Source organism: Limulus polyphemus, unplaced genomic scaffold, assembly GCF_000517525.1.
Source record: "Limulus polyphemus unplaced genomic scaffold, Limulus_polyphemus-2.1.2 Scaffold2970, whole genome shotgun sequence".
Lineage (NCBI taxonomy): Eukaryota > Metazoa > Arthropoda > Merostomata > Xiphosura > Limulidae > Limulus > Limulus polyphemus.
The window spans coordinates 27,435-41,077 of NW_013668580.1; the positions used below are offsets into that span (position 1 = coordinate 27,435).

General features: G+C 35.6%; 1 protein-coding gene across 1 annotated transcript in view; it reads left to right on the forward strand.

Moving 5' to 3' along the window:
• The window catches only part of LOC106468337 (clotting factor B), a 16,804-nt gene extending 4,496 nt beyond the window's left edge, over positions 1–12,308 (forward strand). Inside the window, exons 2-8 of the mRNA XM_013928756.2 lie at positions 3,806–3,901; positions 4,641–4,901; positions 5,572–5,726; positions 6,243–6,355; positions 8,239–8,498; positions 10,438–10,601; positions 11,650–12,308. Of these exons, the coding sequence (XP_013784210.1) occupies positions 3,832–3,901; positions 4,641–4,901; positions 5,572–5,726; positions 6,243–6,355; positions 8,239–8,498; positions 10,438–10,601; positions 11,650–11,829 (1,203 nt within the window). The 5' untranslated portion in view covers positions 3,806–3,831 and the 3' untranslated portion in view covers positions 11,830–12,308. The remainder of the gene's footprint in view (positions 1–3,805; positions 3,902–4,640; positions 4,902–5,571; positions 5,727–6,242; positions 6,356–8,238; positions 8,499–10,437; positions 10,602–11,649) is intronic.
• The last annotated feature ends 1,335 nt before the right edge of the window (positions 12,309–13,643 follow it).

A 13,643-nucleotide genomic window follows, 5' to 3' on the forward strand; every position in this document is an offset into this window, starting at 1 on the left:
TATATATATATATATATATATATATATATATATAAATCGTTAGGCTTAGCTTTATTCACATTTTGGACATTAGACATTTAACGCTCCTTGATCATTTATTGAGCGGGTTTGTTTGTTGTCGAACGTAAAGCTGCACAATGGGCTATATGTGCTCTGCTAACCACGAGTATCGAAACCCGGTTTTTAGCGTTACAAGCCGACAAATTTACCGCTGCCGCCAGATGCTACGTTATAGGAATTTAAAAAATCGTATCTCTAAAATTAAAAAAAAAAAAATTAGTGGTAACCTTTACAACTTTTGAATTTTCAAATTCGATGACAAAACCTTGTCGAAACGTTGTACATTTGCTGTTATGTTAAACTTATGTATTAAAGTTTTTCTTCATTACCCATTCAAGCCGTCCCCAGCCATTATTTTGAAATTTCATGTTAGCTCGTTGCGAAACAGGGTAATTCCTGCAGAACGTTAAATCGACAGATCAAAACATTGGTGTACAAATTTAGTGTTGCATTATTACACAGACAGGTACTTAAAAGTTGGCAGACTGTTCTCAGAAAAACCCTAGAACAACTAACAGGATAGTTGTGCATTTAACGCAACGAACCAAGTAGTAACAATAAAGTAGAGTGAATTAGAGGGGCGTTGCCAGGGTGGATTCGGGGAGGCCGGGAGTGTGTGAACTGACTTACCCTTTCAACATTAATTCTACGATCTGCCGTATCTGCTTTCAGCTTAATTAACAACACAGCAGAACCGTATTCAGAAGCTCAAATCATTAGCGGTCCTGTATCTTGGTGTAAATTGGCAAGTACCGTAATACTCTAGGGCCGTACTCACCAGGCAAACGTATCGCAAAAATTACGTTCTGCCCAGGATAAATCGTTCATATTTTCACGTAGCTGGGGCAACTAAATATGCTTCAGAGGACTGTGGGTGTTTGTTCACACCTGCATACTCCTAGCCCTGTTCGGTGTGGGTGTTTGTTCATACCTGCATACTCCTAGCCCTATTCGGTGTGGGTGTTTGTTCATACCTGCATACTCCTAGCCCTATTCGGTTCGGTGTGGGTGCTTGTTCACACCTACTTACTCCTAGCCCTATTCGGTTCGGTGTGGGTGCTTGTTCATACCTACTTACTCCTAGCCCTATTCGGTGTGGGTGCTTGTTCACACCTACTTACTCCTAGCCCTATTCGGTGTGGGTGCTTGTTCACACCTACTTACTCCTAGCCCTATTCGGTGTGGGTGTTTGTTCACACCTGCATACTCCTAGCCCTATTCGGTTCGGTGTGGGTGCTTGTTCACACCTGCATACTCCTAGCCCTATTCGGTTCGGTGTGGATGTTTGTTCACACCGACTTACTCCTAGCCTGTTCGATACGATTTTTAAACTGAAGAATTAAATGTCCTTATGTCTACCTTGTATAATAGTGTAAAATATTATTAAAAAGGTATTTTCATACTTATAATTGTGGCGTACACAAATTTTTAATTAAATAAGTAGAGAACGTCCTTTTTTTTTTAGAACTTGTTTAAATATTTATGTCACCATAACTTGTTCATCGTGGTGTTTTCGTCATAACACATCTAGTTTTACGTGTGTGTGTATATATACCTATATCAAAGAAAGTTGCACCATGGGCGCCCCCAGTGACTCGGCGATAAGTCTGAGGATTGGTACTGCTGAAACAAAACTGGGTTTCGATACTCGTAGAAGGTACAGTACAGGTTACTCCTTGTTATCTGCGTTCACTTTTACTTCAAGTCTTTCAATTTCCTCACCACACACAAAATATAATAAATGAATTAAACTGAACAATATAGTAGTATATTTACGTAATATACCACCAGAGGTAGCTATCGAGAGGAAGCTGATAACTGCTAAATACAGCCACGATTAGGACAAATTAACGTTAAAGAAAACGTACAGTGTGTCGTTAAGTCTTGCATGTCATTACTCTGTAATCCGGATACGTTTTACTAATTCTAATGATAACGTGACGATAATTAACTCGTTAGTCTAAAGAAACAGTTTACATAATTCATTGTAATTGTAGGCATATGTTATCTTAAATTAGTGAAAGTTTAAGCCTTTTTTTTTAAGTCGCACACGTTCATATTACAGGATTTGACAATACAGTGGGATGGCGTTATAAATGTAACAGTAACTTTGGTCCTTTGAACAGCCCAGTTTCGTTAAAATAAAATATACGGTCGTAGTGATGATGTAATGACGGAGAGGCTTTGCAAAGTACTTAGAACAAGAATTTATTACAAAGTTTGAAGACGACTTGGATGGATAATGAAGAAAACTTTGTTAAAAGTTCAACAAAGCTACAACCAGTTCTTCATCAAATAATGATCACTTATAAATACAGTTATTGGCTGGCCAGTGGGCAGTGAATAAGTATTGAGTTAAGTCGCTGACACTAAGAAGGGTGAGATATTAAAAAAAGCTGTCCAAGTGGAGTTTGTAGCATTATTTTCATTTGGGGTAGGAAGCAAAGTTAGTTGAAAATGAGTGAAGTGTTATTAAATGTCGTAAGAAGTGTATATTTATGCTTTTTTTTTTTAATTAATTACCAAGAAAGCTGAAATTACCTCAGCCTCTCTCTTTCCACAGCTTCTCGGTAATTTTATGCTGTACCTCAGCCTCTCTCTTTCCACAGCTTCTCGGTAATTTTATGCTGTTTCAAACTACCATTAAACTCGCTCCATCGGTCTGGTCTGATTTGAAAATATTGTTTCAGTTCAGTTCACATAATATTATATACCCCCCCCCCACACACACACACACATCTACTTCGAACAAAACAAAAAAAATCACTTTTATGCCAGTGGGAGTTGCAGTCTTAGGGGAATTTAAAAACCTTGAAAGACTAAACCCTGATATCTCAGATGGGGAGGGGGGGGGACTGCTGAGAGCAAAGCTCTCCAGTGGTGGGTCTTCCCCCACATGCTACCCCGGTAGACATCATGCCCTTGGCTGTCAAATTCGTAAAAATAAGAGAACGAAAGAAGTAAGGGTTTTATGTTCCTTCTGAGGCATACCCAAGAACTCCTAAAAGTTTCATGATGACCAGAGGTTCCGAAGTTGGAAAATTTGTGTCACCAAAAAAAAAAACATTTAGATACAACTCAATCTTTGTAAGTGAGTGATCCGTAAGGGATATCATTGATTGAATCGATTAAAGCTGTAGTCGTGTTTTACACATTTTTTTTATGATTTTATTTACTTACCTTCTAGCCTGTATTCCTCTTAACTTTATCAAGACAAATCATCGACAACAACGGTAATTATTCGAATACTTTACTGTTAGTTTAACACAACCTAATTCTTAAATATGATACAATCTTATTTTAAACAAAAGCACAATCACAAACCAGCCCCCCCCCCCTAAAAAAACTTGCTTTTCGATACCCTTACTGAGCACAGCCCAAATAGCCCATTGTGTCGCATTGCGCTTAGCATCAAAACAAATACACAAACCAACAAAATATTTTTGTTGGTCTTATCGCAGCGAAAAGTTTGTTTGTAATTAAATACAAAACTATACAATGGGCTATCTGTGCGCTGCCCACCACGGGTATCGAAACCCGGATTCTAGCGATGTAAGTCCGCAGACATACCGCTGTGCTACTGGGGGGTTGCAGTGAAGAGAGAGAAGCACCTGTTAGTTTAATTTGCTGTTAATGTGGATTTATATATGGAGTAAACTTGATATTTGAATTGTCTATATTTTTTAACACTTCTGCTACTGATATGGTTTTTCAGAAGTTCCATTATGTTCTTTTTCTTCTTTAGCCCGACAATTAATACCACTTTGTGGAATGGCGTGGATTTGTGTGATAACGTTGTTTGCTTTGGCTTCTAGTACGTTGAGTAATAAAGTTAGTAGAGGTAAGATACACTTTATATCACCTCCGAAATCTTTCATAATATATTTCTCTGTTCGAGAAGGTGATTAACATATATATTTCTATAACAACGGTTCCTACAACACGTGTTTTAATATTTACTAGTTATCCTTCATCGCTCTATACTGCGTGAAGGCTGTGGTAGTTTAAGTGTTTGTGTAGTTTTCTGTTCGACAACATTACATTGTGGCTGAGACGTGTGTGTGTGTGTGTGTGTGCCAAACTTTGACATTGGTACCCAGATTTTTTAGGATACTGTATTTTCCACACTTGTACATTGAGACCAAGATCTCTAGGATACTCTAGTCCATACTTGGAGTACTGTAACCAAGATCTTATTATACCATAGACCAAACTTGGACATTGGGATTAAACCTTTATGACATTGTATGGCGCATTTGGACACTGACTACGATCTTTAGGACTCTGTAGACTCCACACTTAGACGCTGTGGCCAAGATCTTGCGACGCCATGGACCAAACTTGGGCACTTGGAAAATGATCCCACGACTCTGTGACCAAGATCTTTCGACAGATTGTTTAAGATCTTATGACAATGGGGGTCAACCCCTGGGAAACAGTGACCAAGATTTATTACGATGATACATTGTTTAGAATTGTAAGAGTTTAGAAGAAATGAGATCGTTTTCATCCACTTTAAGATATATTTGAACAGTTATAATGTAGCGAGAGATTATTAGTAACCGTTCATTGTTTTACAGTGGGGATCATCTTTCCTAAGACACAGAACGATAATAAACAGTGTACAGCAAAAGGTGGATTAAAAGGGTCCTGCAAGTCCCTCACAGACTGTCCTGCTGTCTTGGCTACGTTGAAGGATAGTTTCCCTGTCGTTTGCTCTTGGAATGGTCGGTTTCAGCCTATTGTATGTTGTCCTGATGCAGCAGCACCAAGTGTAACCACAACAGTTACAACTATTGTCCCTACAAAAGAAACAAAGATTCCAAGATTACATATACCAGGTACGTGACTCATAATGACATTGAACAATAGTTAGATAGTTAGTTTTTAACTTCTATCTCAAACGTTTCATAATGACGAAAACAACAAAGTTTGAGTTTTGTAGGTATTGATATATGGTCCTAATGTATGTATTTACTTTGCTATCCCACGCGGTATTGATGAGCCGTGAATTCAGCAAAGCTAGTCTACTGCAGAGGGAGTAGCAAATAAAAGAATAGATTGGGCCTGTAGTCATTCACGAAGTCTCTTTTTCTTCACTGAAATTACGCGTTGTGATAAAGGAAATAAAACTTCACAAATGAAATCTGAGATTGCCTTAGTCTCAATTGTTACAATGAAATCTATACTTTTTCTGTGTGTGTGTTATAAATGACGTTACACTTACTGACTTGCGCCCCTAAAATCCGGGGTTCGATTCCCTGCGGTGAACAGAGCAGATAGCCTAATGTAGCTTTGCTCTAAAAACAAACTAACAAATTCCCATATTTGTGATTCTTATGTTAATATCAGCCAACTTAATCGATGTTACGAATCTTGTGATAAGACAATTTTCCTGTGTTTTGTACTTTTTTAAACTTTTAAACTGTCTCGTCTTAATTTTCAATCATCTAACGAGTTACAAGTAAACTTGGTACTATTATGCACTCTAATTATTTGGTGGTTCAACAGGTTGTGGAAAAAGAAAAGTAAATGTAGATATTACAACTATTGGACGTTCGGGGTCACCAATACTTCCTCCCATATCTACTTCTCAAGATTTGAAGGGTGGGAGAGGAATCATTGCTGGAGGTGTAGAAGCTAAAATTGGCGCCTGGCCTTGGATGGTGAGTTCCTCTTTCCTATTTTCAGTCTTAAATTTAATAAATATACGCTAAAATCAGTAGCGGTGTAAGGAGAAATTGAACCAGTTTTAACAATAAGCATTGTTCGTTGGGTGCGGACGCTACGGGGAGGCTAAGGCACATTTTGGCTCCATTAACAAACGTTTAAATATGAATTACGACTGAAGCCCATAAGTTTCGGTTATATTTACATTTCATCAACTTTAAACTGGTATATTTGAATCTTTTACAGTACATAACTATAATTGTTAGATCTATTATAATTTATCATCAATAAAAGTACTTTTCTGAAAATAATGCACATTAAGAGGACAAACTGATATTTATTTTAACAATATTATATTTATTATTGTTATATTTTGTAATATAAAAAAACAACAGAGGGCAGTTTCATACTTGAACAACTAGTGGCCTAAAGTTAAATTACTGGCAGTGTCTAAGCCTAATCTGTAGTTAAATTACTTAATGAAAAAAATCTAAGTTTTGATATTTTCACAGGCAGCTGTTTTTGTGAAAAATTTTGGCATTGGCAGATTCCATTGTGCTGGTAGCATAATCAGTAGCAAGTACATTTTGTCTGCTGCCCACGCTTTCCTCATTGGAGGTCGAAAGTAAGTTTCTGACATTTTTTTTTTTTTATTTTGTTTGATACTTGCCATCATAATATTAGTTTGCTACGTTTCTATAACGTATCCAGTCGTTTTTTTTCCTGTTTTTAAGCTACTTTTTGAAACACATTTTGTTGCTATGAAATATGTAAATTTGAAACAATAAAATCCGTAATTATACTTGTTATAAGAATTAGGATTACGCCTATTATATTTTTAACAATGGATTACTTTATCTACTCATAATCTATAGTCTCTTAGGGATTTTCAAGAATTAGAATAATGTATAATAATAGAGAGAGACTAGATAAAGAATGCAGTGTTAATAAACGTAATATTAATAGGCCTAATACTAATGTCATGGACGAGTTTGGTGACAATCATGTATAATAATAGAGGGACTAGATAAAGAATGCAGTGTTAATAGACGTAATATTAATAGGCCTAATACTAATGTCTTGTGACGAGTTTGATGACAATAATGTATAATAATAGAGAGGGACTAGATAAAGAATGCAGTGTTAATAGACGTAATATTAATAGGCCTAATACTAATGTCTTGTGACGAGTTTGATGACAATAATGTATAATAATAGAGAGGGACTAGATAAAGAATGCAGTGTTAATAGACGTAATATTAATAGGCCTAATACTAATGTCTTGTGACGAGTTTGATGACAATAATGTATAATAATAGAGAGAGACTAGATAAAGAATGCAGTGTTAATAAACGTAATATTAATAGGCCTAATACTAATGTCTTGTGACGAGTTTGGTTCGTTGATATAGAAGTAACTAGTAAACATTGCGTCTAAGACTTTAATAATTGTAGTTTAAATGGCTGATTATTTATTTATATTCAATACGTATGCGAGGTGGAATGGATTTTAAACATCCACTCCTTATGGATTGTACGAAGCAATACGTCTAGTTTTAGCTATTGTAACTTAATATAACTTCGTATTCATATTTCTTTTATTGTGCGTTTAATTACAGTTCAATTTTATGCAAAGGTAGAAGCATTTCAAAAACCAATGTCGAATAGTCTTAAGAAGTTTTGTAGGAAAATTTTCAGTTTGTTGAGAAACAATGGGGGGGGGGGTTACGATTCTTCCTTGGTTGTCAGGGTAACCGTGGGATTAAAAGAAAACACCTAAAAAACATTGTAAAAAGTGGTAAAATATGCTCCTAAACACAGTTTAAAGTTGTTTCTTGCCTTCATTAATAAGTTGGTTTTTGTAACTGGGCTATTGCTCCGTTGCCGCTGCGGATATCAAACCTACAATTCTAGTTATAAATGCTCAACTTTACTCTTTAGCCATTAATGAGCATCCTAGGTTTATAGTTGTACCACTAGCATATTCACGGGAGGGGGGACAATTTCCCTCTTACTTTTTGGAAGATAGTTCTCGAATTTATTTGTCCTAAAATTATGAGAAAAATATATTATTTGGAATTGGTGGTCAGGTGCTTCGTTTGTAATCTGCATTGTCTCGTTTCTCCACATCCCACCCCACCAACAGTCCAATAGTTTTCTTTTCGCGCATTCGTCTTAAAACTGGTTCTTTGGGACCTTTTAGTAAACTGTCTCTCAACCCCCTAAGTACATGCTACACCAATGAATCATAACAGTACATTGTAGATTAGATAAACAAATAAATTTCTAGTGTTCGAATTAGACCTAAAGATGAATTCTTTCTAGCTGTCACACCTCTAGACCAATATTCAACCAATTAAAGTAACTGCCTAGAATCTATACCTACTTAGCTTTTAAAGTGATTGTAAGTTAATATAAATAATTTTTATCTTTTCTTTAAACGTTATAAAATTTCTGTAGCGTATTATTAACATTTAGTGTAATGTTTCTCTCCCCTCCCCTCACATAGGCTGACCCCAACTCGCTTAGCTGTCCGCGTAGGAGGCCACTACGTAAAGATGGGTCAAGAATATCATGTGGAAGATGTGATTATCCATCCTGACTACGTAGAAAGGGAGAATTACAATGATATTGCTATCATTGTGTTAAAAGAGGAACTGAATTTTACTGATTTGGTCCGTCCAATCTGTCTCCCTGACCCAGAGGCAGTAACAGATTCATTAAAAGGCAGAAGGGTGACAGTAGCTGGATGGGGTGATCTGGATTTCGGTAAGTTAAGATAAATTTATAAGGCCAATGATAGTAACACTGTATTAAACCTAGAATTACCCATAGGGGTTCATATACCCCACCTCCCTTTATCAGTTTTTTTAATTCAAGTTACTATCTGCCCCCCGTTCCTCGTTTTGAAATGCTGACCACACGAAGGACAACAAGCCAGCATCACCCACTACCACCACTTTGGCTACTTTTTTTCAACTAATAGTGAGATAGATTGAGACAGGTTGTCATGTCCCCCACGAATGTAAGTACTAGCATCTTCCGCCATGGGTGGGCGTCCAAAAGGTAGACATCTGCTCCCCCTGGATTATTAATTTTGCGTTTTCTTAGTTATGGCTTTGATCTTATTTAATCATATTGCCCCCTCTGCAATATATTCTGCGGACGTCCATGTGTACGGTGTCAGGTTTCGATCCCTCGAGTCGAGCGCCTTGATCAATAGGCCCTATTGCTTCTGAGTGCACGGCTTTGTTGATTACAAGACCCCTAATAACGTATGAATCAGACAACAAAATTTTATTTAATTCTACTAATTGCTACTGGAGTTTTCTATAAGTCTCACGTGAAAAATGAGTGAGTTTATCCGTGTTATTTACAACAAGTAACAAAGAAATGACATACCATTACTCAGTATGATACAGTATGGATATCCCACAAACAACAACAAAGTCAGGAATTTCAGGCTTAAATTCCATATCAAGATGTGTAGTTTCTTCTGGTATTTGAGCACAAAGCTACATTTTGAGCTAGCTGCGCTGTGCCCACCACAGGTAACGCTACCTAGTCGATCAGTTTGAGAACTTGTAAAGCTAAAAACCGGGTTTCAATACCCGTGGTAGGCACAGCAAAGATAGTCCATTGTGTAGCTGTGCTTAAGAACAAACAAACCATAGGTAACGAACCCTGATTTTTAGCGTATAAGCCTTCAAGCTTACCACTGAGCCATTGGAGATTTCATGTTGTAACAGAAATGGCAAAAAAAAAAAATTGATCTCTGTAATTGAAAGGGAAATAAGAGGTCAAAGTGTCGGCCTAAGACCTTGACAGTTGACCACGTATTTATTTTTCTGTTGTAACAATTTTATGCAGAATTTATCTTTCTGGGGATTTGGCCATTCAAAAGGAAGTATCCAGGGAAAGGATTATTAGATAAAGTATTCTAAAAATTCAACTAGGGTTTTAATATAGTAAAAAGGTTTCATGTCTGTGTGGTTTTATGTCATTCCAACTTAATGTTAAATTTGATTATTTTGATGTAGAAGTTTCAAATTTAACTACACCCAACCCATAATGAGGAAAATATCAATCTATTCGTTTGTGACTCCCTCCCATCATAGATGGCTTAATGTTAACTTTCTAAAAATATACTTCAACAAGGAAAATAAAGACGGTTGTCTTCTTTGTCACGTTAATACAACTTATTGTGAAAATAATGGTTGAAATATTATCATTCTTCTAATTTTTGAAAATCCCGAAGGAACTACATATTTAATGTAGTTTACAAGATATAATAGGCCTAATACTAAGCCTTCGGAAAGCCATTCATACCGTTACAATTATTGTTATAACAAATGGCTTATATAAATAGTGTTAAGACTACTACTGCGTTTGTTGTGTACCAGCCGGCCTAATCAGATCTGGATTGAGATAAACGCGTCGTCGGCAGTGGGTATGGAGAATATAATGTGATTGGAATACTATCATGACACACTAACTCTTAAATCCCTGATGGACTAGATTAAGATTGTAGTGTTATAAAATAGAATAGGCTTAATACTAATGTTTTATTATAAGTATAATGATGCAACTTTTAATTCGACTGTTTGGCAAATGTCTGATTATCTTGATTTGATGTCTAAGAGGTGTAGTTGAAGATGTAATAGTTGTTATTTAGTATTCTTCTTAATGCAAGTGTAATTTTACACAGCCGGTCCACGAAGTCAAGTTCTGCGCGAGGTTAGTATCCCCGTTGTTCCAATCGGTGACTGTAACAAAGCCTATCAGAAGCTCAACACCCTTGCTCTTAAAAATGGGATAACGAAAAAGTTTATTTGTGCTGGATTGGAAGAAGGTGGGAAAGATGCTTGTCAAGTAAGTGTTTAAACTATAAATATACGTAGGGCGCACAGTTATTAGTTAGCTTGAAAAGGCTTAAAATTCTGTATGGTTGATATGTATTTAAAGTAATCTTTCCTACAGTTAATGAGAAATTTATCGTTAAGTTATATTAACATGCTCAAAATGTAGCACTCGTTTAAAGTAAATTGTGAGATCTGCGGAGCCCTGTTCATTGAGTTTTTTTTTTTTTTCGTCAAAGTAAGGATGCACCATAACTTCTGTATGAATGAGCTACGCACGTATACACAAGCTAAACATCGTTAGCGAGTGCAAAATAGGCTTAACTTGTATTAAGCCTACATATAACGATTCATATAACGTCCTTAAAACTCATTTTCGCACAAACTTTTTGTACTAGCTTTAAGCTTTAAATAATTCACTTTATCGTTATTGTTTTTTATCAAATGTTTTTTTTTTCAAGCTGGATTTTTCAATGTATATTGTAGATGAGGGAAATTCGAAAAGACTAAGATTCAGTTTTGTCTGAACCTTTATTCACCGTAAAATAAGTAAACTAACATTTTTTTTTTAATGATTCGCTAGAATACTGTTATTTACAAAATGGCTTATTCAGACATTCCGAAGTTGTAGCGCAACCACATTGTTGAAAATTACTTTAACAGACACGACATTACAGGATGATATACTAGCTCATTTTGAAGTTAATATAAATTATATTAACTAACGCTGTGTTTTAAAGAAAAATACAAGAATGTTTAGAATTACAATGTATTGACCAGTGGCCGAAATTTTGTGCGAACTGTATTGTAAGCACACACTAACTACCTAAACTGACAGAATTTGAGCAGTAACAAGCTAGGTCGGTGATATTTCCTTGTTAAACCTTACGTGACGTATGACGACATTTTTTTTCTTGTACATTTGATTGTTTTATCATTTTGTTGTAGGAACGTATGATTAGAAAATTGTTAGAACTAATCAAATATTTAGTTTGTTTTAACAGGTTTTGCAGAATAAAGTTAAGGTTTAAAATACTTACTATATGTATTAATCCCCACAGGGCGATTCTGGTGGACCGTTGATGCTAGTGAACAATAGTAGTTGGATAGTGACGGGAGTGGTGTCGTTCGGACACAAGTGTGCCGAAGAGGGATTTCCTGGTGTGTACACGCGTGTAGTGAGTTACCTAGAGTGGATCGCGAAGGTTACGAACTCGTTAGACCAGACAGTCACTAACTGACTTTACGTTAAACAACAAAAGAAAGGCACCGGCATTTTGTTGTGATGAAATTCCGTCAAAATGTGCCTTTGAACTTGTAATACGTATTTTCTTCACATATCTGAAAAATACACTGTTCAATTTTAAGACACTAGATGGCGCTAATGCTCTTTATTATTGCATTAGTTGCCATGTTCATTTTAAACAAAGAAAACGTTTATAGCACCTATAAACTTATTAACAGTTATTGATAACTGTTTCAAATTATTTTTACAAGGAGTTTTGTGCGTGTCCTGCTTTTTTTTAGACTTTAGCTTTGACAGTTTTGAATGAACATTTTAAAAGAGATCTTTATTTCTTTTTTTAAAAAAAACATTGTTCTAGGCTACCGTGTAAATACTATACATATAATACTTTCCTGGTTCTATCATAAATTATAATACCAGTAAAATGTATGCCTCGTTTTGAATAGTTATTGAGTGTGAATTTTGAAAAAAAAACAACAAATAACAAAAAAAACAAAATCGTTACTTTATAAAAAGAAAAAAAGGCGCGAAATAGAAACTTTTTTTTATCTTTACTGACGAAAGTTATTTATTATTCTCAATGTTCAGTTTGTTTAAACAGTGATAAAGATATGAATTGTAATATTTGTAACTAATTAAAGTTTTTGATTTAAATGTTTATATTGTATAGTTTTTTTTTTTATCGAACACTTTAACGAAAGTTTGAACACAATATTGCATTTAATTAGTACCACCAAGTTTATCCCCGTCACATTAAACATGGTCGCTCTTTCAGCCGTAGGGGCGTTATAATGTTACGGTCAATCCCACTATTCGTTGGTAAAAGAGAAGCCCAAGAGTTGGCGGTGATGACTAGCTGCCTTCCCTCTAGTTTTACACTGCTAAATTAGGGACGGCTAGCGTAGATAGCCCTCGTGTATCTTTGCGCGAAATTCAAAAACAAACATACCGTTAATTGTCGTGTCATGTTCAAGTTACATGTCTTGAGCAGCTTCCATTAAAGTAACAATTTTAATACTCACCCTGGTGAGTGTAGAAAAAATTGATTACATTACATCACTGTTACAGTATAGTTATTGATTGATTCCTTGTGGAGCTTTTATGTCGGACGAATTTTAATACATCAATAGTTGAATGTTAAGTTTCATTAACTGTTCTATCCAGTATCATATATATATTCTTCCATACTGTATCGGTAACTTATAAACATGGAGGATATTTACCTATCTCTTTCAGAAAAGAAAAAAAAAACAATTGTATATACATTTGTATTTATTATAGCACATTTGTTTTGTTCGTTACGTAACAAAGCAGGTCTCGAAACCTGATTCTAACAAGGGACCCTGGTTGTGGTTTCACTGTATTTCATGACATTTGTAACCAATATAAATGTTTTATTACAGTCGTGTGACCTCGGTTACCTGACGGCGTTTACTTGTTAATTATATCCACGTGCCTTATGTGTAATCTTATTCACGTGACTTTGTAACCAATATAAATGTTTTATTACAGTCGTGTGACCTCGGTTACCTGACGCGTTTACTTGTTAATTATATCCACGTGCCTTATGTGTAATCTTATTCACGTGACATTTGTAACCAATATATAAATGTTTTATTACAGTCGTGTGACCTCGGTTACCTGACGAGTTTACTTGTTAATTATATCCACGTGCCTTATGTGTAATCTTATTCACGTGACATTTGTAACCAATATAAATGTTTTATTACAGTCGTGTGACCTCGGTTACCTGACGCGTTTACTTGTTAATTATATCCACGTGCCTTATGTGTAATCTTATTCACGTGA